Below are 21,652 nucleotides of genomic sequence, written 5' to 3'. Positions count from 1 at the left end.
TTCCCAAGTCTCTTTCCATCTCTGATTTTTTAAATCTTCTCACTGATTAGCAAATAGTCTCTACTTTGATTAATTTAACCAAACTGCATGGCCTTTCGCTCCCCTACATTATATTCTATCTGCCACTATTTTGCCCACTCTCTTAATCTGTCCAAGTTTTTCTGTAGATACCCTGCTTGCTCAACACTACCTGCTCATCTACCCATCTTTGTATCGTCTGTAAATTTGACCGCGAATCTATCAATTCTGTAATCCAGGCCATTAACAGATAATGCGTAAGTAGCAGACCCAGTGGCAGTCACTGTGAAACACCACTAGTCACCGACAACCAACAAGAAATGGCCCTCTTTATTCCCTCACTTTGCCTTCTGTCAGTCAGCAAATCTTCTGTGCTTGCTAGTATTTTTTCTGTTATTACCATGGACTCTTATCTTGTTTAGCAGCCTCATATAGGCCACCTTGTCAAAGACCTTCACAAGATACAAGTAAGCAATATCCACTGATTCTCCCTTGTCTGTCTGGGAATAAATCCAACAGAACCATGCTGACTTTGGCATATTTTATCACGTGCTTCCAAGCCGCGCCCCCCCCCCCCAAAAAAAACCTTTTTCTTCGTAATGGACTCTAAGATCTTGCCAACCACTGAAGTGAGGCTAACTGGCTTATAATTTCCTGTCTTTTGCCTCCCTCCCTTCTTAGAGAGTGGAGTGACATTTATAATTTTTCCATTCCTCTGGAACCATTCTAGTATCTAGTGTTTCTTCAAAGATCGCTACTTTTACCTGAAGCTTCCTTATCAAATCTGGTTCTTATACAACATCCAGTCTAGAGTTACCTTTTCCCTAGTGGCCTTGACATAAGCTGCTATAAAAAGCCATCTTACAGTCATTCTACAAATTCTTTCTCTTGAGACCCAGCACCAGCCTGATTTTCCCAATCTACCCGCATATTGAAATCACCCATGCCCATTGTAAAAATGCCCTTTTTGCATGCCTTTTCTTATTTCCTGTTGTAATTTGTACCTCACGTCCTGGAGACCTGTATATAACTCCCATCAAAGTCTTTTTACTCTTGCAGTTTCTCAACTCTACCCACAAGCCTTCTACATCTTCTAATCCTATGCCCCTTCTTTCTAAGGATTTGATTTCATTTTTTTTAACCAACAATGCCACTGCATCTCCTATGCCCATCTGCCTGCTGTTTATGTATCCTTGCATGTTAAGCTCCCATCTATGTTGTTTCAACAACAATTCAGTGCTATGCATAACGTCATACCTGCTTCCTTCTAACTGCAAAACCATGTGTCTTTGTTCTTGATGTGCACTGTTAGTCTAAACAAAGACATATTCAAGATCTGGATGGTTGATCCTTGCTTAAAGTGAGGCTGCTTCACTCCCTTACATCCGGCCTCAGGCACAGGTCTCACCAATCTGCTGTCTTCTCTTACAACTGGGATGAGCTAACTCCCCAATAAATTCAGCAAGTAGATCTCTGTGTTTGCCTCTTTTCTGACTCTGATGGTCACTGAATTTGGTATTGCACAGGCCCTCTTTGGATCACTGCACCTATGATCTTAACACTCTCTTTTACAGCAATTACTAGAAGTATCATGGTCAGTAAATACACTAAAGTGGTGCTACTGAAACAACTGGCTCTAATTCTTGTCTAGGTAATCCAATCAGTCAGCGTTTGCACAATTGCCCTGAAAGTCCCAAGGACAGGGAAGATGAACAAGGGAGTTGGCCACAACCTGTGATGTCAGCAGTAAGACAATCCATTCAGGCCTTCCCAGTGTATGAATGCCTGCCTGTACATATGAACGAGTGTTCCAGAGACCAGCAGGATTGACGCACCAGCTGCAGTCATCTTCTGCCACCTGGGGACTGAATTTGCGGTCACATTTCTAACTAGTGAACTGTTTGGGTTATGAGAATTTCACTAGAATGAAGCCCTGCTGTAACCTCGGGGTGACCTGTATATGAAACATTGACTGAAGAAAGAATTAAATTTAAATCTGATGTCATGGATTAATGGTCTGGCCAGACTCAGGAAAATAACCTAAATTGCTTCTGGCCATAGTCACATCATAGCCCAGCAAGCATTTCGAGAGGAACAAGAATTTAAGAGGAAAAATATAATTAAAAAAATTGGATTTGAATGATTGAATGATGTTGAATGCAACATACTTTACCATGTCTCAAGTGAAAACCATGGAATTTTGAAAGAATTCTTGACAGCTTAGTGCTACCTTAATTTTGTATTATGCCCTGTTCAAAATTTAGCCAGAAAATTAAAGCCTTGACTTTGAGTATAATGCTGAACCCACACCCATGGCTATATTTTACAAACAAAAATTTAACATTTCATTTTGTTGCTTCTAGCTCTTCTATGATTTTATTTTTTGATTGTCTTATATATAGTTCTGGATTTGTCTGTCAGCTGAGCACAGCACCTGATTACCATTATACTATTACCCATTATGAAGCAGACCCGGTTTATTGCCAGCACCTGTGCCACCGGCAGCAAACTTGACCTCAGAGGAATGTCTCACGCAGCTCTTTGTCATTGCTTTTGAAGTGTTCTTTTTTCCACAGCATTGCACCATCCCTCTGAATCTTACGCTGAATAGTCCACACTTCAACCCCACGTGCTGTGATCAGTTCTTTTATAGGCATTTCACATTGAATTATGGTTTCAAGCACATTTTCTCTTCACTCATTTTTGAGGATACTGTATAATGGGTTTCCAATATTTCTTATTCTCTAAGCTTTAATGACTTACGGTGTTAAAACCTTCCAGAGAATAGTATCCAAATTACGATACAAATGTACCCCCAAGTTTTGCAGTAGAATCTTGCTGCCCGATCCCCTTCCCTGCACTGCTTGTCAGCTTACAAGTTGTAATGTGGAGCTAAGGTAGAAGTGACCTGAGCCTCAGTAATATCCCCTGGTAACAGGTCTTGGCATCAGCACATCGGAAAGAGAGAGAGATTGTTACAATATATCGTAATATAATGATACTTATTACATTAGTGAGTAGAGCAAATTAATTTTTAGTAGATTTCAGTTAATCAACTTAAAGTAATGTCCTCTGAGTCTGCTATCAAATTGTGTATTCCTGTAATTGTGTTTAGTGCATGCAGTATGTTGTATGCCTTTGCTACAGAAATAAGGTGGGGTTCCTACTCTTGCTGGTGTAGTTACGGTGAATTTTGGTGACATATTTGAATGCCTATGGAGGAAAAGCGTTTCTTTCATTTTACCAGGGCTCCACTGGAATTAGAAACATTTTCTTCATTGGTAGGATGATATCCCTCATGGATATGTAACTGGATTTTATAACCATTATTGATGTAAAACACCCTTTATCTTTGGAGGTATCTTGAATATATACATGTTAATAAATCACCTCCATGTCCTTGTACAGCTGGGAATCTAGAGATTCTTTATTTCCTTCAGAAACAGAAGTCTTAGTCTGTAAGGATAAGTACTTTAACAATAACATTCAAGATTCTCTCAAAGTGCAGAGAAGAGAAACATAATCACTATCCTCAACAGTAATTTCCTTAGGCAATGGTATTCTTTCTGACTACTGTATCAGTGATTGACTTTAGCAAACCATAAAGCCTTAAATCTTCGTGAAATGCTGATTGCAGAATGGAAATATAGAATATGTGAGCACGTGTGGGCCATTTGTCCTATAGGGCTCTGCACCACAGTTCATTCTGATTATTTCTGACACTGTCAATCTAAACTAGTTCCATTTGCCTATGTTTGACCCATGCACCACTGAACCTTTCATATCTGCTCTTGTCCAAATGTTATTTAAAATCTTGTTACGGTACCTGCTCCAGCTACTTCCTCTGATAGCTCGTTCCATATGCACACTGCATGGGCAAGCTGTCCCTCCAATCCCTTTTAAATCTTTATCCTCTCATCTTAAACTAATACCCAGTAATTTGTTATTCCCTTTACTTGGGCAAAAGACTGTGTGCATTCAACCCACTTTTTGTCCCTTCTGATGTTATACTCCTCTATAGAATCACCTCTCAGTTTCCTACACTCCAATCAATAAAGCTCTAGCCGGCTCAGTTTCTCCCTGTAACTCAGACCGTCATTCCAGTAAATCATCTTGGAACACTTTCCAGCATAATTCTGTATTTCATACAAAAGGGTAACCAAAGCTGTACCCAATACTCCAAATGCTGGCTTAGCAACATCTTGTATAATTTCATCACAATTTGTATACTTAACATTAAGACAATTCTGTTATTGTTCTTTGAGGAATATCAGCCAATATGGATAAAAGGGCATCCAACAGATGTACTGTATTTGGATTTCTAAAAGGTGTTTGCTTCACAAGATGAGACCTCATGGTTTTGAATATAATATATTACCAAGAATAAAAGATTGGATAACTCACAGGAGGGATCACTTTCAGGAAGCAAAATGTGTACATTGAGGATCTGTGCTGGGAACACGGCTGTTTATATTGATGACTATGGTAAACTATCGGTAAACGGTCTCTGCAAGCAATGGAGAGGCGAGTGGAGGCAAGGCTGAGTAAAGGGTTGAAACGTGCACATTCGAGGCAAAGTCAGGGCGAGCGGAGTGGAGCAAAGGCCGAATGCAGAAGGGCAGATTTGAGGCCCGTCCACCTAAACCGAGAGTGAGGTTTGATCGATCTAAGCGCCAGGCTGATTTGGAAAGGCCTGATAGGGGTGAAAACTTGTCGGTAGGGTCCAGAATCAGAGCATATCAATGTGACAGGGCCCAGGTCATGGTGCGAGGAATGACCTGATGTTCGGATGATTTAAACCCCTGGCCAGATGGATTGAAAAGGTCAGGGTATCAGGACCCGAGGCGAGTGACAGGCCAGTTTTGCTCGCTGCTCCGCGGCATTTACTCAGCTCTGAACTGAACTGAGGCTGAGCCCGTGGCCTACTCCGGGCTCCGTGATGTTAATTCAGCTCTGTGCTGAGGCTGCGGCCTGCTCTGGACTTAGTGTCGATGGACTCAATTTTGTTCTGAATGCTATTAGCTTACTTTCATTGTTTGCACAATTTGTTTTCTTTCCTCCCAGGCACAATCTACATTTTTTATGCGTTCTTTTGGGTTTCTTTGTTTTGTGGCTGCTGGTAAGAAGGTGAATCTCAAGGTTATATGATGTAAACATACTTTGATAATAAATGTATTTTGAACTTTAAACTTTGACTAGCTGCTAAACCCAATGTTGTTTGGGTTTTATGCTGGCCGTCATGTATGTTTGCATTTATTTCCATGCAATTCAGTTTTATAACACTCCTTGTAAATGAGATAAAGTCTAACTTAAATACATAATTATGCCATGAATAATATAATTGGGTTAAATTCTGTTGTTTAACTGAAGTTACTAATGATATATTTACACTGAAAGTGCATACCTAAAGGTAAAAATTAGCTTTATTTGTGACATGTACATCGGAACATACAGTGAAATGTATCATTTGCATCAATGGCCAATGCAGTCCAACGACTGTGCTGGGGGCAGCCCACAGGTGTCAACATGCTTTTGGCACCAATATGGCATGCCCACAACTCTACTCCTAACCCTACCTGTATGTCTTTGGAATGTGAAGGAAACTGAAGCACCTGGAGGAAACCCACCTGGTCACGGGAAGCACATACAAACTATTTACAGGCTGTGGTGGGCGGGAATTGAACCCGAATCCGTAATTGCTCACACTGTAAAGTATTGCACTAACTTTGTCGCTTCCATGGCTGCCCCAAATTGAATTTTATGTAGTTCTCTAAGCAGGTACAGAAAACCTATGCACAATGAGCAAATTTACTGTTTCAATGTTGGTGCTTCAGAATACACAATATTTCTTCCTTTGAATCTGATGTAAAACGTATAGAATATTTTTATCTTCAACTCTGGAGCAATCAGTATATGTCCATGGGCAACATTTTGAGATTAAACCCAACAAACTTGCAGTGATTCTTGTGCTTTGTGAACAACCTTAGCACAGCCAAGCTGAACCGGGAACTGAAGTCTCTCCTCTGCCAAATGCATTCACTTATTGGTTTTCAAGCCTAATTATTTAATATTTTCTCAAATATATCATACTTTAATACAGGCTTTAAATTCATCTGTTTCAGTACATTCTGGAATTACTGGTGGTTTGATGTAAATCTCTAACTAGCACTAAAGCAGGAGTTCCTAACCCAAGCCCATGGATCCCTTAGTTAATGGTAGGGGCCCATGGCGTTTTTAAAAAAAAAAGGTTGGGAACTCCTGTACCCAAATTAACACCTGGTATTAATTTATTATTGTCTAAGATCTTGTAATGTTCGATCTAATGCTTCAGCGACTGCTTTGCGAGCAATTGTATTTCCATCCCAGACAAAATGTTTGTAATCTTTTTGAATTTTTTTTCCTGTACAGTTCCCAATTAATTTTACATTTTGGGGATACCATATGTCAAATTTAAAGGGAGCTTAAAAATTGAGTCTGTAGCTTTCCTGCTGTCAAAACCGTTTTGTCTTCAACTTTAGCCAAAAATAGATTAATGACGGAAGTTTTTCCTGCTCCACTGAAACATCCAAAAATAATTCCCTGGTCATTGCAAACACCCTCTAAAATGGTATCTAAGGCATTACTCTAGTATTTTAAACTCAGTTCTTTCTTTCAGATAAGTTTGTCTACTTGATTTAAATTATAGCTAGTCTCCCACAGAAACTCAGTGCACATACGTTAGCTTCTCTTTATTGTTCAGGTGGACCAGAAGTACTTGGGTCAAGTCGATCCAATTACTTAGTATATAATGATTTGGGAAAAAAATAATCTTAACAATTCTCAATAAGTGAAATTTTAATTAGCCCCCCCCCCTCCTTCGGGCTATGGGAGGACCTCCAATGAGGGTTTTCAAAAGCTTAAGAGTGCACTGCATGTCCTTATGCCAAATTGAACATGCAAAATTTTAGGTTGATTTGTTACTGAGCTATGTCAGGTCACAAAGACATTACATTTTATTATTTACCTTCAGATTTAGAAGAAAATAAAAGTTTAGCCATATTTGCAGATGGTACAAATTCTATCTTCAGTAAGAAGGAACCAGTTTACAGAGACATAATCAGGTAGGGCAAAAGCTGGCAAATAAAGTATAATGTGAAAGCTATGAATTTGCTCACTCTGGAAGAAAACAATAATAAAACTGATTATTATTTAAATGGAGAAAGACTGCAGGAAATTGCGGCAGAAAGGCATGTGTGGGTACTTGTGCATGAAGAACAAAACTGGCAAGACGCTGTGTCATATGAAGGCTTGCAGAATGCAAATTTTTATTTCAAAGAGTTTGATTATGAAAACAGGAAAGTTTTCTACACCTGTATAAAGCACCATTGAGACCAAAACTAGAATACCGTGTACAGTTTTGGTCTCGTTATTTAAAGAATACTGTGATTGGAGGTAGTTCACTCAATTACCCCAGATATGGTGAGTTTATAAGAACAATGTTATTCAAACATTTAGTAATCTCTGGGGATTTAACTGGGTAAATGCTAGGAGGTTTATTTCTCTTCATCAGATAGTCTAGCACCAGAGGGCAGGGCCAGAAAAGGGGCACCTCTGTAAGGCTGAGATGAGGAAGAATCCATTCTCTAAAAAAGTTGATGAACGTTAAGAATTCTTTGCTCCAGAAAGCCAACATCTTATTGTCCACACAGACCCAGTATGTCTGCTGATCCCCCAGGGATCACATCTTGCATCTTTCATTTCTGTTTTTTATCTGGAAAGAAGATCATGACTTTAATCTCTAAAATCCTCAGTCCCTTCACCCTTCACCTCCCCTCCACCATTCTCATAAGGTAAGAATCTGTCTCTCTTTTAAAGTGAGCAGCTGACCCATTAGAGCTGGATTTGCTCTGAACTTCTAAAATAAAAAGGTTACAAGTCAAACTTAGTGAATTTTCAGCTTTAGCATTGAGTTCAATGTTATTGGCTAGAAAAGCATTTAGAAAATAACACTAAAAACTACAGTTTACAGTACTCAGCTTTCACTGGTTGGCAATTCTTCATTGGTAAAATAACTGTGTACCTTCAGAAACCACCTCTATATTTTCTAGCAGCACACATAAAAGTTGCAGGTGAATGCAGCAGGCCAGGCAGCATCTATAGGAAGAGGATTTATGTTATCTTATTTTGAGCTGATTTTTGTGGATGGAATGTGCAAAGAAACCACAAGATACCCACTGGTGAACATCTGGTGCAAACTGTTTTTGCTTTCATTACAACTTCTGACAATGCAGTTAATTTTTTGAACTATTAAATGGTTGCCATCTTACAGCAACCTGATACTTGCTGTGCTCAATCTGGTTAATAAATCCTCTTTCTCATAATCTATATAGTTTTCCAGAATAGGCTGTAGTATCTGTATTGTCTCAATCTGAAGTAACATTTTATTAAAGAAAAGGAGGAAAATGAACTCGCCGTACTTCTCTGCTGAGCCCTCTTGTGAAATATTCAGTGACTACTAGGGGTGGGAGTGATGGACAGGTGGTGGGTTGTTGGACATTTGGAAAATAACCCAGAGAAGTAAACTTCAGAGCAGCCCTTGGTTGATGCCAGGCCCAGTGTATACCTGAACTTCCCTTTTACTGCTGTTGAAATGCGCACTACCAAGAGGCAACCGTTCAAAGTTATTTAATTAACTACCTGGGATGCATGTGACAGTAAGAATTTCTCCCACTGTATCGTGTTTTAAAAAATCTTTTTTTTTCTTCAACCACTACATGAATATATAACAGATGTGAACTTATTACCAGTGACACTCAGTTAACCCTAATTTTGTGTTCTGTTCAAAGTACTTTCCCTTCAGTGCGGTAATGAATAAGCACGATTAACGATGGTGTGATTGCAGTGGATAGGAGTCACAGATGAGTGAATTTACAGCATAGCCCCAACTTGCAACAGAGAAAGCCTAACAAACCTTCATTTGCACGTCAATGACCAGAGCAACTTGCCTCATTTATCTGTGTCCTAGTTATCTTTACTCTTTGATTATTTACTTGCATTCCAAAGAGTGAGTGGTCTTTTCGTTCTCTTTACCAAGAAAAATTATACCCCTCTTTTTGTTGTTTGAATTTTATTTGCCATTTGAACTTGCGTCTTTCCACTAGAGTTATGTGAAAGGTTAAATTAGTTTGCAATCAGAATGCAGCATGTAACTATTCAGTGTTGCTTGCAGTCATTTGGCTGCAGCTGTAACAAGTGATTGTTAAAGAGAGAAATGATTACAGGAATTCAGGAATTACTCGGCAACATCTCAGTTTCTACAGTTATCTTGTGCCATATTTTGTTAATATTTTAGCCTTCTCTCCAGGAGCTCTAAGATTTCATTAGAGCAGCATCTCATCACCTACACGTGTTGACACTGACTCCAGTCTCTGCCCTCTTGTATGTGGTCTGCCTGGTGTTCCTAGCCAGTGATTTTGCAAACTGCATCAGAATCACCAATCTGTGTAGATCCTCTGCAAAAAACGATCTGCTTAGAGGAACTCTGTGTGTCAGGCAGCATCTGTGGAAGGTAATGAACAGTCAACGTTTTGGGTCTCATCCCTTCATCACTTCATCTGATTCCTCTTACCCAATATGCTGACTGTCCATTTCCTTTCATGGATGCTGCCTGACCTACTGAATTCCTCTAGTGGATTGTTTCTTGCTGCAGACCCCAGCATCTGTAGGTTCTTGTGTCTCTGAATTGATCCTATAGTTGATAAACGTATTAATGCCCACGTGACTCTGATAGCAACACATGAGCTGTACTTTTTCCTGATCTCTATTTGCCCCACTGTCCTTACTCCAGTCCAGACAAGTTTGAGACATCTCTACATTTATGGGAATCAGATGTAGACCAGCAACTTGTTCCAATGAGATGAGTGACATCCTGCTTTGATATTAGGCATTCCACAACATGCAAAGAAGGAATATTGTTGAAGCTGCAGGTCAAGTGACACTTGGAAGAAAGATAATGATTCAGTTAGGACCTTGTTTCACAAAGAAAAGCTTTGATTTATGCTTTGTTTTTGGCAACATTAGTACATTCTAAGTTAACTTACAGCCAATCAAATTTCATTGGAAGTACAAGGGTTGTTTTGAAAACTGTGGTGCTGGTATGTGCATTGGAAATAGTGAGTTAATTAGAATCCGATTTATTATCACTGTCCTATGGAGAATATTTAGGATTCAAATTAATAGTGGAAGGATTAGTGGAGAGCTGAGTGCAGGTTTCTACCTAGAATGTTGGGAATCCAAACCACTGTCTGTAAGGATGACGTTGCATTTAAAAGGTATTCAGTTTGGCTTCACAAGGCCACAGACCAAGAGCTGGGAAACTGGAGTAGCTTGAATAGCAAGCACAGATGTGCTGGATCAAATTGACTGCCTTCTGTGCACAGTAATTCTATGGATGAAATTGATCAGAAAATTGAGGAGAATTCTCCTGTTTCACAGTGATGGCAAAAACTCTCTTGTTTGGTGCATGCTTAGATGTTCACTCCAGGAGCCATGATCTAGTGCAATTAGACTGGCACTTTTAGAGCTGGGACAGATGTAATGTGTTGAACAGCTCCCTTTGTGCTCCACACTTTCTGATACACTGAACCTTTTGCATCCACTTAGAGTGAGGAAAGGACAAGAGAGTGTGAAACTATTTTTTTTTACCCAGAGATTGGAATCCACCACCTGAAATGTGGTTGGAATATTTTCAGGGTACTAGTACCAGATAAGCACTTGATCCACGGTGGCATCCAGGGCAGCAGTGTGCGAATGGTGGAATGGGATCAGTCTGAATTGCTTTATCTCAGTGAATTCAGAGAGGGCAAGCAGATTGGTTGCCTCCTATGCTATAAATTTTCTGATCTTGAGTTTGGATATCAGAGGTCAAAGAGAACTTTCAAAATGACAGCAGCTATATTTCATTAGGAAGTTGACAAGATCTGGTATGTCATCAAAGGCACTCGCAAATTTCTACAAATGTAGCGGAGAGCATTCTAACTGGCTGCATTACTGTCTGGTATGGGGGTAGGGCTGCTGCACAGGATCGAAAAAAGCTGCTGTGATTTGTAAACTTAGTCAGCTCCATCATGGGCACCAACCTCCGTAGTACCCGGGATGTCTTCAAGGGGCAATGTCTCAAAGAGGTAGCGTCCTTACTAAGGGACCCTCATCACCCAGGGACATGCCTTGTTCTCATTGCTTCCATCAGGATGGAGGTAGAGGAGTCTGAAGTCACACGCTGAACGATTTAGGAACAGCTTCTTCCCCTCTGCCATCTGATTTCAGAATAAACACTACCTCACTACATTTTTATTTTTATTTTTGCACTACTTATTTAATTTAATATGTATTTACTGTAATTCAGTTTTTTTTCTATTTGTATATATTGCCTTGTACTGCTGCCACAAAGACAAAAAATTTCACGACATATGCCAGTACTATTAAACCTGATTCTGATCCTGAGGCATTTGATACTTTGTATCAAACAAGCTCGCAAGAGTTGAAGCTCATGGGCTCAAGGGTTTGGGCAGCAGAGCAATGGAATTAACTAAGGGGTAGAAAATGGGAGTTGAGGTGAAGTGACAGAGCTGAAGGACTGGGGCTGGCAGTGGGACGTGGCATTAAACTGGAATGACGGAGGAACTCAGTGGATCTAGCAGCATCTACTGAGGGTGGCGGGGGGGGGCTGGGGATAGATCTGGAGGAATTGTCTGCATTTCAGGTCGAAATCCCCTGCATCAGGACAAAGTGTGAAGTAGTTAGTGTGTAGAGGAGAAGGGAAGGTGAGAGAGGGGCCAGAGGTGGAACGGGGTCGAGTGTGAGTTGAAGGTTGATGGGCAACAGAATTGATCTGTTTAGTTTACATTGAAATGTTATCCTGTGTCTATAATCTTCAATGATTCAATGATTTTAAAAATGTGATATAAATTGAAGCGAATATGTTTCTCCTCTGTAAAGTAGATTAAGTTTGAGGATAGATAAAATGCCATAGAGATTGCATTTATCAAGTTAGTGTTAACAAAATTTGCCTCTCTTACTGTACGTCAGTGATGCTGATTATTGAGAATGCCTTTATGCCCATCCCAGGATCCTTGTGGCGATACTGTCGAGCCAGCATGTCCCTCTCAAGTTACCTACCCCCACTTTGTGATCCAAAGGATGGCCACCTGCTCATGGATGGCGGATACATCAACAACCTGCCAGGTACATTAACACAAACAACAGGAATTCTGCAGATGCTGGAAATTCAAGCAACACACATCAAAGTTGCTGGTGAACGCAGCAGGCCAGGCAGCATCTCTAGGAAGAGGTACAGTCGACGTTTCAGGCCGAGATCCTTCGTCAGGACTAACTGAAGGAAGAGTTACTAGAGATGCTGCCTGGCCTGCTGCGTTCACCAGCAACTTTGATGTGTGTTGCAGGTACATTAACACTGTGTTTTATGAGCAAATCTGGCGAAAGCGATAGAATTCCATTAGTACAAAATCAAAGGAAGAAACTCACTAATGCAAGTTGAACCTCGTCTAATGGCCCACTTATGCCAATTATTATCATCACATCATCATTCAACAAGCTTTCAGATAGCGTATTCCAGATCATAATCGGCTACATTAAAAAAAAGATTCACTGCATCTTGTCTCTGGATCTTTCACTAATTAGCTAAAAATAGTCTCCTGTGACCATGAGCCTTCCTCTCGAAGGAATTTGCTAATGAAGTTGTCAGATACAACCGACAGTGCACAATAAACTTGCCACAACTTCGGGTTTCACTCCCGTGCATCGTTTAATGCAGAAACCCTGAGGCTTAAGCTAACAATTCACCACTGTTTCATGAGTGACACTGCTTACAACCTATTTGACTTCAGAGGATCAAAGGAAATTAATAAAGCTAATGATAATTGGGTACTAAGCCTCTCTAGCTCTGTAAAACATGTATATTGATAGTAATTAGCACTTCAAATATTTAGATAGTTACTTAAAAAGAAAAATGGTTTCTTTGGAAAGTTTAATGTAAATTTTTTACTCCTCTCGTTGCATTGTATGTAGATGTTCCAATTCTTATTATAAGCTCTAAAGTATTCCTGTTTCACTCTGTGAATTTGTGCCTGATTTTCCCTGACTTCTAAGGCCAAAAGAGTCAGTTTTCTTTTCTTTCCAGCTGATGTTGCCAGATCTATGGGTGCAAAGGTCGTGATCGCGATAGATGTTGGGAGCCAGGATGAAACCGATCTAACAAATTATGGCGATTCGCTGTCCGGCTGGTGGTTGTTATGGAAACGACTTAATCCTTGGGCTACAAAAGTGAAGGTAAACTTAAAAAGATGTTGTTTTGGTCCAATCTTGCATATTGCCAGTGGGATAGAAATAGTGGTGGCATGGCTCTGAGTAGATACTCAGCGTAAAATTAGCATGGCATACAAAATTAAATAAGCAATAACACCTACTACCATAATGCTACAGAGCTGCCTTGCTCAATTACCCTAATGTGATAGTACATTTGGTAACCTTGCATTCTTAATTCAATGTTGAGGACTTTTCCCTACCATTGAAACTGTGTTGCTAAGCAGGATAGAGTTTGTAACTCAGCAGACAACAAACAAGTCCAGCTAAATCACAGCAGATAAATCTGGCTTCTCCAGGAAATGATCTGTCTCGTCTTCTGAACACGTTGGCTGTAATGCATTATAAATTAAACCTTGATGCACAAAGGACTAAACTACATAAACTAACCAGAACATGCTAGTGACCAATAATTCCAATCTCCTTTAGTGACTTTTGTTCCATATTGTTTGGACCACCTGTCAAGTTCAGTTTTGGAATTTATGTCTCTGGCCAGTATCCTAAAAATTGAGCAAATTGTTAAACAATTCCCACCAACAGCATAGTTGAGTTACATAAGAACATAAGATATAGGAGCAGAAGTAGGCCAGTCTACCCATCGAGTCTGCTCCACCATTCAATCATGGGCTGATCCAATTCTTCCAGTCATCCCCACTCCCCTGCCTTCATTCCATACCCTTTGATGCCCTGGCTACTCAACAACCCATCTAATTCTGTCTTCAATACGCCCAATGATTTGGTCTTCACAGCAGCTCGTGGCAACAAATTCCACAGATTTACCACCCTCTGACTAAAGTAATTTCTCCACATCTCAGCTCTATATGGACATCCTTTGATCCTGAAGTCGTGCTCTCTTGTCCTCGAATCCCCTACCATGGGAAATAACTTTGCCATATCTAATCTGTTCAGGCCTTTTAATAGTCGGAATGTTTCTATGAGATCGCCCCTCATTCTCCTGAATTCCGGGGAATACAGCCCAAGAGCTGCCAGATGTTCCTCATACAGTAACCCTTTCATTCCTGGAATCATTCTTGTGAATCTTCTCTGAATCCTTTCTAAAATAAGGAGCCCAAAACTGCACACAGTACCTCAAATGTGGTCTCACAAGTGCCTTATAGGGCCTCAACATCACATCCCTGCTCTTATATTCCATACCTCTAGAAATGAATGCCAACATTACGTTCGCCGCCTTCACAACCAACTCAACCTGGAGGTTAACCTTTAGGGTATCTTCCACAAGTCCCTTTGCATTTCTGCATTGTGAATTCTCTCCCCATCTGAATAATAGTCTTCCACCAAAGTGCATGACCAAACACTTTTCAACATTGTATTTCATTTGCCACTTCTTTATCCGTTCCCCTAAACTATCTAAGTCTCTCTGCAAGCTCGCCGTTTCCTCAACACTACCCGTTCCTCTATCTATCTTTGTATCATCGGCAAATTTAGCCACAAATCCATTAATACCATAGTCTAAATCATTGACATACATTGTAAAAAGCAGCAGTCCCAACACCGACCCCTGTGGAACTCTGCTGGTAACCGGCAGCCAGCCAGAATAGGATCCCTCTATTCCCACTCTCCGTTTTCTGCCGACTTGCCAATGCTCCACCCATGCAGGTAACTTCCCTGTAATTCCATGGGTTCTTACATTACAGATAGGTACATCTGTAATGTACCTAAAGTTGTTCAAGTTATTTGAGCTTTAAGGGCAAGTAAGATACTGAGCCAAATAGAAAAATTAAGGTGGATAACCAATAGCTCACAGAAGCAGCCTGGATGAGAGAGAGAGAGATAGATGGGAAAGGTTTTGGTACTGCTTAGAGCCTAGCCAGTGGAAAGGAAATCAGGATATGCGAGATCTGGAAAATTATAGTTTTCTGAGGGTTGAAAGAAGTTTCAGAGTTAAGAGCTGGCTAAGCCACAGAGAGGATCTGAGCAGAATGATAAGACTTCACAAATGAGTTGTCATTCAGCTGGCGTCCAATGTAGGTATACTAAGTGATATGGACTACATTTTAGCAGAGTTTAGACTGCAAGAACATGAATATAGGAGTGGAAGTAGGCCACTCAGCCTCTCAAGCCTGCCGCACTTTTCAGTATAAGTATGGCTGATCTCTGCTGGTTTCCTGTAGCAGAAAGGTTGAATATCAACCAGGAGGTTGCTAGATGAGTACTGTCCAAAGGTAGTAATGGTACAACTGAGGACTTAACCAGATAGAAGGTATTATGCTGGTAGAAATAGGCAGGGTGACAGGGTTTGTGGTCTAAAGCAAACTGTGGGTCAATAAGTTCTTGAGCGTGCCAATAGCTTAGTTCAGCTTCAGGAAGATGAATGGCATTTGTGATGAGGAGCAAGGTTTTGGTCCTCCAGGATTTATTTGGAATAAATTTCTGCCCAATGAGTTGCTCAGTGTCAAGCAGGTATAGTAGCAAGAGAGGTGGTGGAAAACTGCCTATCTGTCTTAAATATACTACATTTAATTGTGTACTGTATTTATTGTTACTTAATTCTTGCACTAATTACTGAAAAGCAGACAAAATAGTGCAGGCAGTCTGAAATAACAGAAAATCTTGGAAGCTATCATCATCATGGGGGAGAGAGACTGCTCAGCTGAATCTTTCCAATGATTTAGGTGGTGGGTTGAATTTCTCAGGGAAATGTAAACATTTTGAGTTGTAACTGCATTCCTTCTTTTAGTGTCAGCACATGAAGGGTTTCTGTATGGCTGTGTATGGTCCTTCTTGCAGACAGATTTTTACTGGCACCTAGACTGAGAGCCACTGATGGATTCTTAATGGGGTTTAGAGTTGCAGCATGAAGCTGTGAGACTCCCAGTCACTTAAGTTAATGGAATCGGCTATGGACCACCTTCTTTTCACCTATGTGACTGTAATTGCAGGTTTTGGGAATGGCAGAGATCCAGACTCGTCTGGCTTATGTTTGCTGTGTGCGGCAGCTGGAGGTGGTGAAGAACAGCGACTACTGCGAGTATATTCGGCCCCCTATCGATCGCTACGGAACGCTGGAGTTTGGGAAGTTCAATGAAATTGCAGTAAGTAGATTGACGTTGCAGCCTGGATTTTGTCTGTCTTTAACTACGAGATGAGAGAGCCAGCTAGCACATCACACTTTGTATTTGGAACTGACAAGAAAGAAAAGCAAAAGCAAGTTCAAGTTCAGGTTTAGTTGTAATTCAACCATACAGAATTATAGCCAAGTGAAACAGTGTTCCTCCGAGCCAAGGTGAAAAACACATTTCTGACAGTACATAGCACAAATAGCACATATAGTTACAAATTCAGAAAAACATACAATGACAAAGAGACAAAATAGCCCTCGTCCCTGAGTGGCATGGCTGCAGATTTATGGGATGTTGTCCTGGTCCAGCTTGCTCTTCCACTGAGTGAACACCGGAGGGCAGTACCAAGCAAATACCAGAGGGCTGAAACGATGGAAGAGGCCAGCCCCCAACCATTGGGGATTCACGCACACCCCACTGGTGTCTGCTCTCAGGTGTGGCTGTGACAGGTGACCCTGCGGACTTCGCTCAGTCCTCACCACCACTAAAGCAATGCAGCACCCCCACATTTGCTCTCGCCAATGAACCAGAATTGAAGTATTCTGCATTACAGATGCTGGAAATCGGAAGTAAAAATAGAATGCTGGACCTACTGAGCAGATCTGGCAGCTTCTACAGAGAGAGTAATTATCAATGTTTCGGGTTGATGACCTTTCTTCACAGCAGCAGAGAAGCTGAAATCAAACATGCTTTAAATTGCAGTAAGGGTGGTAAGGGTCATTAGAATGGCTGTAATAAGGAGTCTAAAGGACAGAATTAGAGGTGTCGCACCTGAGAGAGGATAGGACAAGTCTGCTAATTACAACTGCTCTTAAACAGGAGAAGTGGATGGAAAAATCATTAAATCTGTGAGGTACCAAACACTGCACATGCTGGAAATGTGTAATAAAAGTGAATCTGGAAGTAAATATCCATTTAGTACTGTGATATGGAAATATCAAAAGTTTTTTTTCTGTCCCAGCACTATCTGCCTTCAATTGAACACTTTAGGATGGAGAATTTGCCAGTGAGAGTCCAACCATCAGCTTGCCGTCAACCCTGGGGCCAGAGACCTGGCAGCTGCTTCGTTGTCAGCACCACTCCATGGTGCCGTAAACCTGTGCTTTGTAAGCAGCCTTCCCTGCCTTTTGCCCCCCAGTGCATCTTGCAATAGAGGTCTTTGTCATCAAACTCCCAGAGCTCCCTACCCAAAAGTACTGAATAGTACCTGCAGTAGTTGTTAAAAAAGGTAGCCTATCGCCACTTTCTGAAGTGCAATTAGAAAAAGACAATAAAACCAGCATTGCTTGCAGTGCCTACATCCCACACATGAACACGAAGTATAGTTAATGGTGTCCAAGCTACAAAATGACCGTTAAGATATGTTACCTTTTGAATTCTGATTTAATTTGTAAAGTTAGTTAATACCTCTATGAAATAGGACATCCAGATGAGCTTTTTCTGAATCACCGACGTCTAATTCCATTAAACCTTCTTTCTAATCCTTTCTTAGCCTCTTGTGGTTATTCAGTGTCTCACTGCATGTATGCCATCCGCCCCAAATGTTCTCTGCAATAGTGAGTTTCACATTCTGACCCATTGATTGCTGTTAAATAGATTTCTCACCAATTTCGTTTTGAGTTTGATGTGACCTTCTTGTATTTAAAGCCCATAATTTTGCTCTTTTCTGTCTGCGCAAACATCTACCTAGTGAAATCAGTTCATGGTTTTGAAGATCTCTTGTATCACTCATAAATACAGCCAAAAGAGACGGTGTTCCTGCAGGGCCAAGGTGCAAAACACAGTACCAACAGTCAAACACAGCACAAAGCACACACAGCATGTATAAGATAGAAAGATACAGCCACTCAATAAAAAGAAACCAAACTCAGGCCATGCAACGCCACCGAAATCTGCAAATGACCACAACAGAGCTTGTCTTCAGCTGAACAGACCCCCCTGGGGGTGGGGGGGGTGTGGTGGGGTCCAGCCTAGGGACACAGCCCCTGTTGAAGTGCACAGACTCTGACGCTTCTCCCTGGCAGCTTTAAGCCGGCGACACCATGGCTTGAGGCTGAGTCCTTGCACATGTAAGATAGCAAGCACGTATAGGACATTAGTAAAATAGAAACAGGCAAAATATATATGTTTCTAGTGCAGACCCTGAGTCCATTCTTCTGCCGAGCGAACACGGTGGGGGGAAGAATCAACCCCAGCCTGAATGCTGCATCTCATTGGCCCGAAGCCTCTCTGCCGGCGGCTATAAACAGGCGTCACCATAGCCTGAGGCACTGAGTCCAAATGAATGCTGCAGAAATGTGCAGTCAGCCACAATACAGCTTGTCTTCCGCCGCGTGAATGCTTTTGGTGGGAGGGTGGGGGGGGGGGACAGCACCGACTCCAGCTTGGGTGCCTCTCTCCTGGTGGTCGTAGACAGTTGGCACTGGGCTTGCTACAACTGAGACCACACCAATAAATCAGTAAATTGAACTTGCGGCATTCCATATTAACAATGCCCTAAAAGGGTCTTGTGATCACAAGAAGATTGACCAAGATGGTCACTCGCCATTTGTCTCAAAGCCTGCTTCGACTCAGGCAGCAGCACATCGTGCAGCTCCTTCATTTTCTCAGCCAGCGAGTAACTCGCTGATGGTGTAGATCTGCAGTACTTTAAGTTCTTAATATTCAGCTGGATCTTGCAATAATTAAAAATACATTAATGTATGACAGTAGCACCTTTTGTTGACTCTGTAGAAACCGCTGTGACTGAATGCGCCGCCATCTTACCGGAAGAGAAGTTTGGTTTCTATTCCCCTCTGGAAACTTTAAAGAAACGTAGATCAGCAAGCTGGGTGTCCACTGAGAAAGTACTTGCTGTTAGAGGCGCCATTAAGAGAGATGTATGTAAAAGCATCATATTAACTATTTTGAAGAAGAGCAGGTTTCTCTTGTTTGTCCTAACCATTAATTACAGTTTAGCATCATTACTGTATGGATGATATGATCATCCTCACATTGCTGCTGTTGAAGTTTGCTGCATATACATTGTCTGCCATTGAAGGAAAAGGTTTTCATTGGCTGGAGGGTGCTGGAATGCTCTGAGATTTGAAAAATATGTTATGAGTGATATTTTCCCAGAAATTAACCTGATGCTAATTTTGCTTTGCTGAATACTGGTGCTTTAAGATTATCTTTTATCCATTCTTTCCATACAGGAAGTCGGGTACCAGCATGGGAAGACACTATTTGAGTTGTGGAACAGAAATGGAGTCATCGACAATATCCTAAAAGACCGCTCAATCGACAATGTTGCCAAGACACGATCCTCTGATGTAAGTTTGACTTTAAATTTTAATACCTAAGCTCTTACAAATGGAGTAAGAAGTTGATGTTGCAAAAATCACGTTATACATTTAGAATTTTCCCTTGCCCTTTCATAACCATTTTGGAGAGATGATTTTCGCCATATAATTAGAACACAGTGCATACTTCCAGAATCTGGGAAGGCTGTGCTCCTGCAATACAGCCCATTTTTATTACTAACACAAGATGTATACTAATCCCTCCACTGATTTTTTCTAGGATTATTTTCTTACCTCTTAACACTTTCAAGGGAATAGGTGAAATCTGTAAATCTTCTTTGGGCCGTTTCTCATTTGCTTTGTACTATTTTAAATATTGCTCTTTGATCAATCTTATTATTCAGCAAATGCAATGCACATAATTCAAGCTCAATTTCACTCAACCATCTCTAATCGTTCTATCTGCTTGACCCTTCTGCTTCTTTAAAGTTTGACCCTCTGTTGGACCTCGTCTCATGCCTCATCAGTTCAGATCTACAATTAAAAAAATAACTCAGACCAAGAGTGTTTGTGGTATTATGCACTGGAAGGCCTTGCTGGCGTTAGAAATAAAGATTTATTTTTCAGATTGTTTTTTTCAATATGTTCAAGAAATTCCACAAATATTGATTGCAACTATTGTTGCTTGCAGGCTTTGGGAAGGTGACTGTTGAAACATGAACTATACTGAGCAGTTGGTTCCATTTGTATTTGACTGATAGTTCTTAATTTGAATGTGGGAGATATTAAAACCAGAACTTTCTCAACTATGTGTAGAGAATGCAAAAAGTCATGTACTATTGGCATTTGCAAAACTTTCTCAAGGATATGGGTTGCTTAGAGATCACAAACCATCACAAATTTCACTAATCCTTAGAGTGAGTTTGTATGAGATGAAAGGATTAGTTTAAAATTGTATTTTTCTATTCTTATTTTGTCTCTGAAAAATTAGTTGGAAAGATTAAGTGTGTATTCCTCTTTTTTAAATAAATTGGTTGTCAAATATAAAAGTCAAACAGTTTGGAAGACTTTGTCACACTTGAAAACTCAGTGTGTAACATTTAAGTGGAATGTAGATCCAGTAATTACGAAGAGTAGGTAAACTAAATTTATTCATTACCAAACGAAGCTGGAATTCCATGACAGGAAATAGCACTCAATGTGACAGGAAGGTGAGACTGGCTTGTGGGAGAGAGATGATGTGGATATTTGAATTGAACTAAAAAAAAAGATCTGTGTTGATGGACTAAGTAGGTGAACTGAAATGATCTTTCTCATTCATGTTGATCTGTATTAATGTTAATAACACTTATCTTCAGCTTACTACTATTGTGATATTAACTGAGCTATAGTTGTCTGACTCACTGCTCTCTTACTTCTAAACATGGCTCCTGCATCTCCCCAAATACAGGGTAATCTGATCCATTCTATTTATTAGTGAACAATCAGTGATTCCTTAGATTTGCGAGATGATTTACTTTGTTCAGACATCACTTCTTCCCTCACATTCCCCTCTGGCACTCCTGTAATTTCATTTTCTCCTGCTGCATGTGTATGCATACGATGATTTTTTTTTCAAAGCCTTGTTGGAAAAAGAGTAATATCCCCAGCAACTCCTGGTGTCAGTCTAATTCGGGGTGACACTGAGAACCATTACTCGGGTGCACACAGAAGACTGTCTTAAGGCTGGCGAGGTAGGGCTGGCTGGTGGTGCAATGACATCAGCGCCGGACTCTGGAATGGAGGTTCCCGGGTTCGAACCCAGTTGGGGCCGCTCCCGAGTACACTTTCCATCCATGCCGGGTTGAGTGTCGAGATTGCAACAACCTCGTAAAATACAGGGAAAAGTACTGTGAAATGTCTGTGTGAGGAATG

At 40.8% G+C, this 21,652-nt stretch overlaps 1 protein-coding gene across 2 annotated transcripts in view; it reads left to right on the top strand.

Annotated features, from left to right (window-relative positions):
* Positions 1 to 21,652, top strand: part of pnpla7b (patatin-like phospholipase domain containing 7b) — a 334,759-nt gene that overhangs the window by 269,113 nt on the left and 43,994 nt on the right. For both annotated transcript variants that reach the window (XM_063073811.1, XM_063073810.1), the window contains exons 30-33: positions 12,124 to 12,240; positions 13,196 to 13,344; positions 16,278 to 16,430; positions 19,652 to 19,768. In XM_063073811.1, coding sequence (XP_062929881.1) covers positions 12,124 to 12,240; positions 13,196 to 13,344; positions 16,278 to 16,430; positions 19,652 to 19,768 — 536 coding nt within the window. The remainder of the gene's footprint in view (positions 1 to 12,123; positions 12,241 to 13,195; positions 13,345 to 16,277; positions 16,431 to 19,651; positions 19,769 to 21,652) is intronic.

Source organism: Mobula hypostoma, chromosome 21, assembly GCF_963921235.1.
Source record: "Mobula hypostoma chromosome 21, sMobHyp1.1, whole genome shotgun sequence".
NCBI classification, from domain to species: Eukaryota; Metazoa; Chordata; class Chondrichthyes; order Myliobatiformes; family Myliobatidae; genus Mobula; species Mobula hypostoma.
The sequence above is the reverse complement of the archived record's forward strand: the minus strand, read 5'-3'. Positions and strand labels throughout refer to the sequence as shown.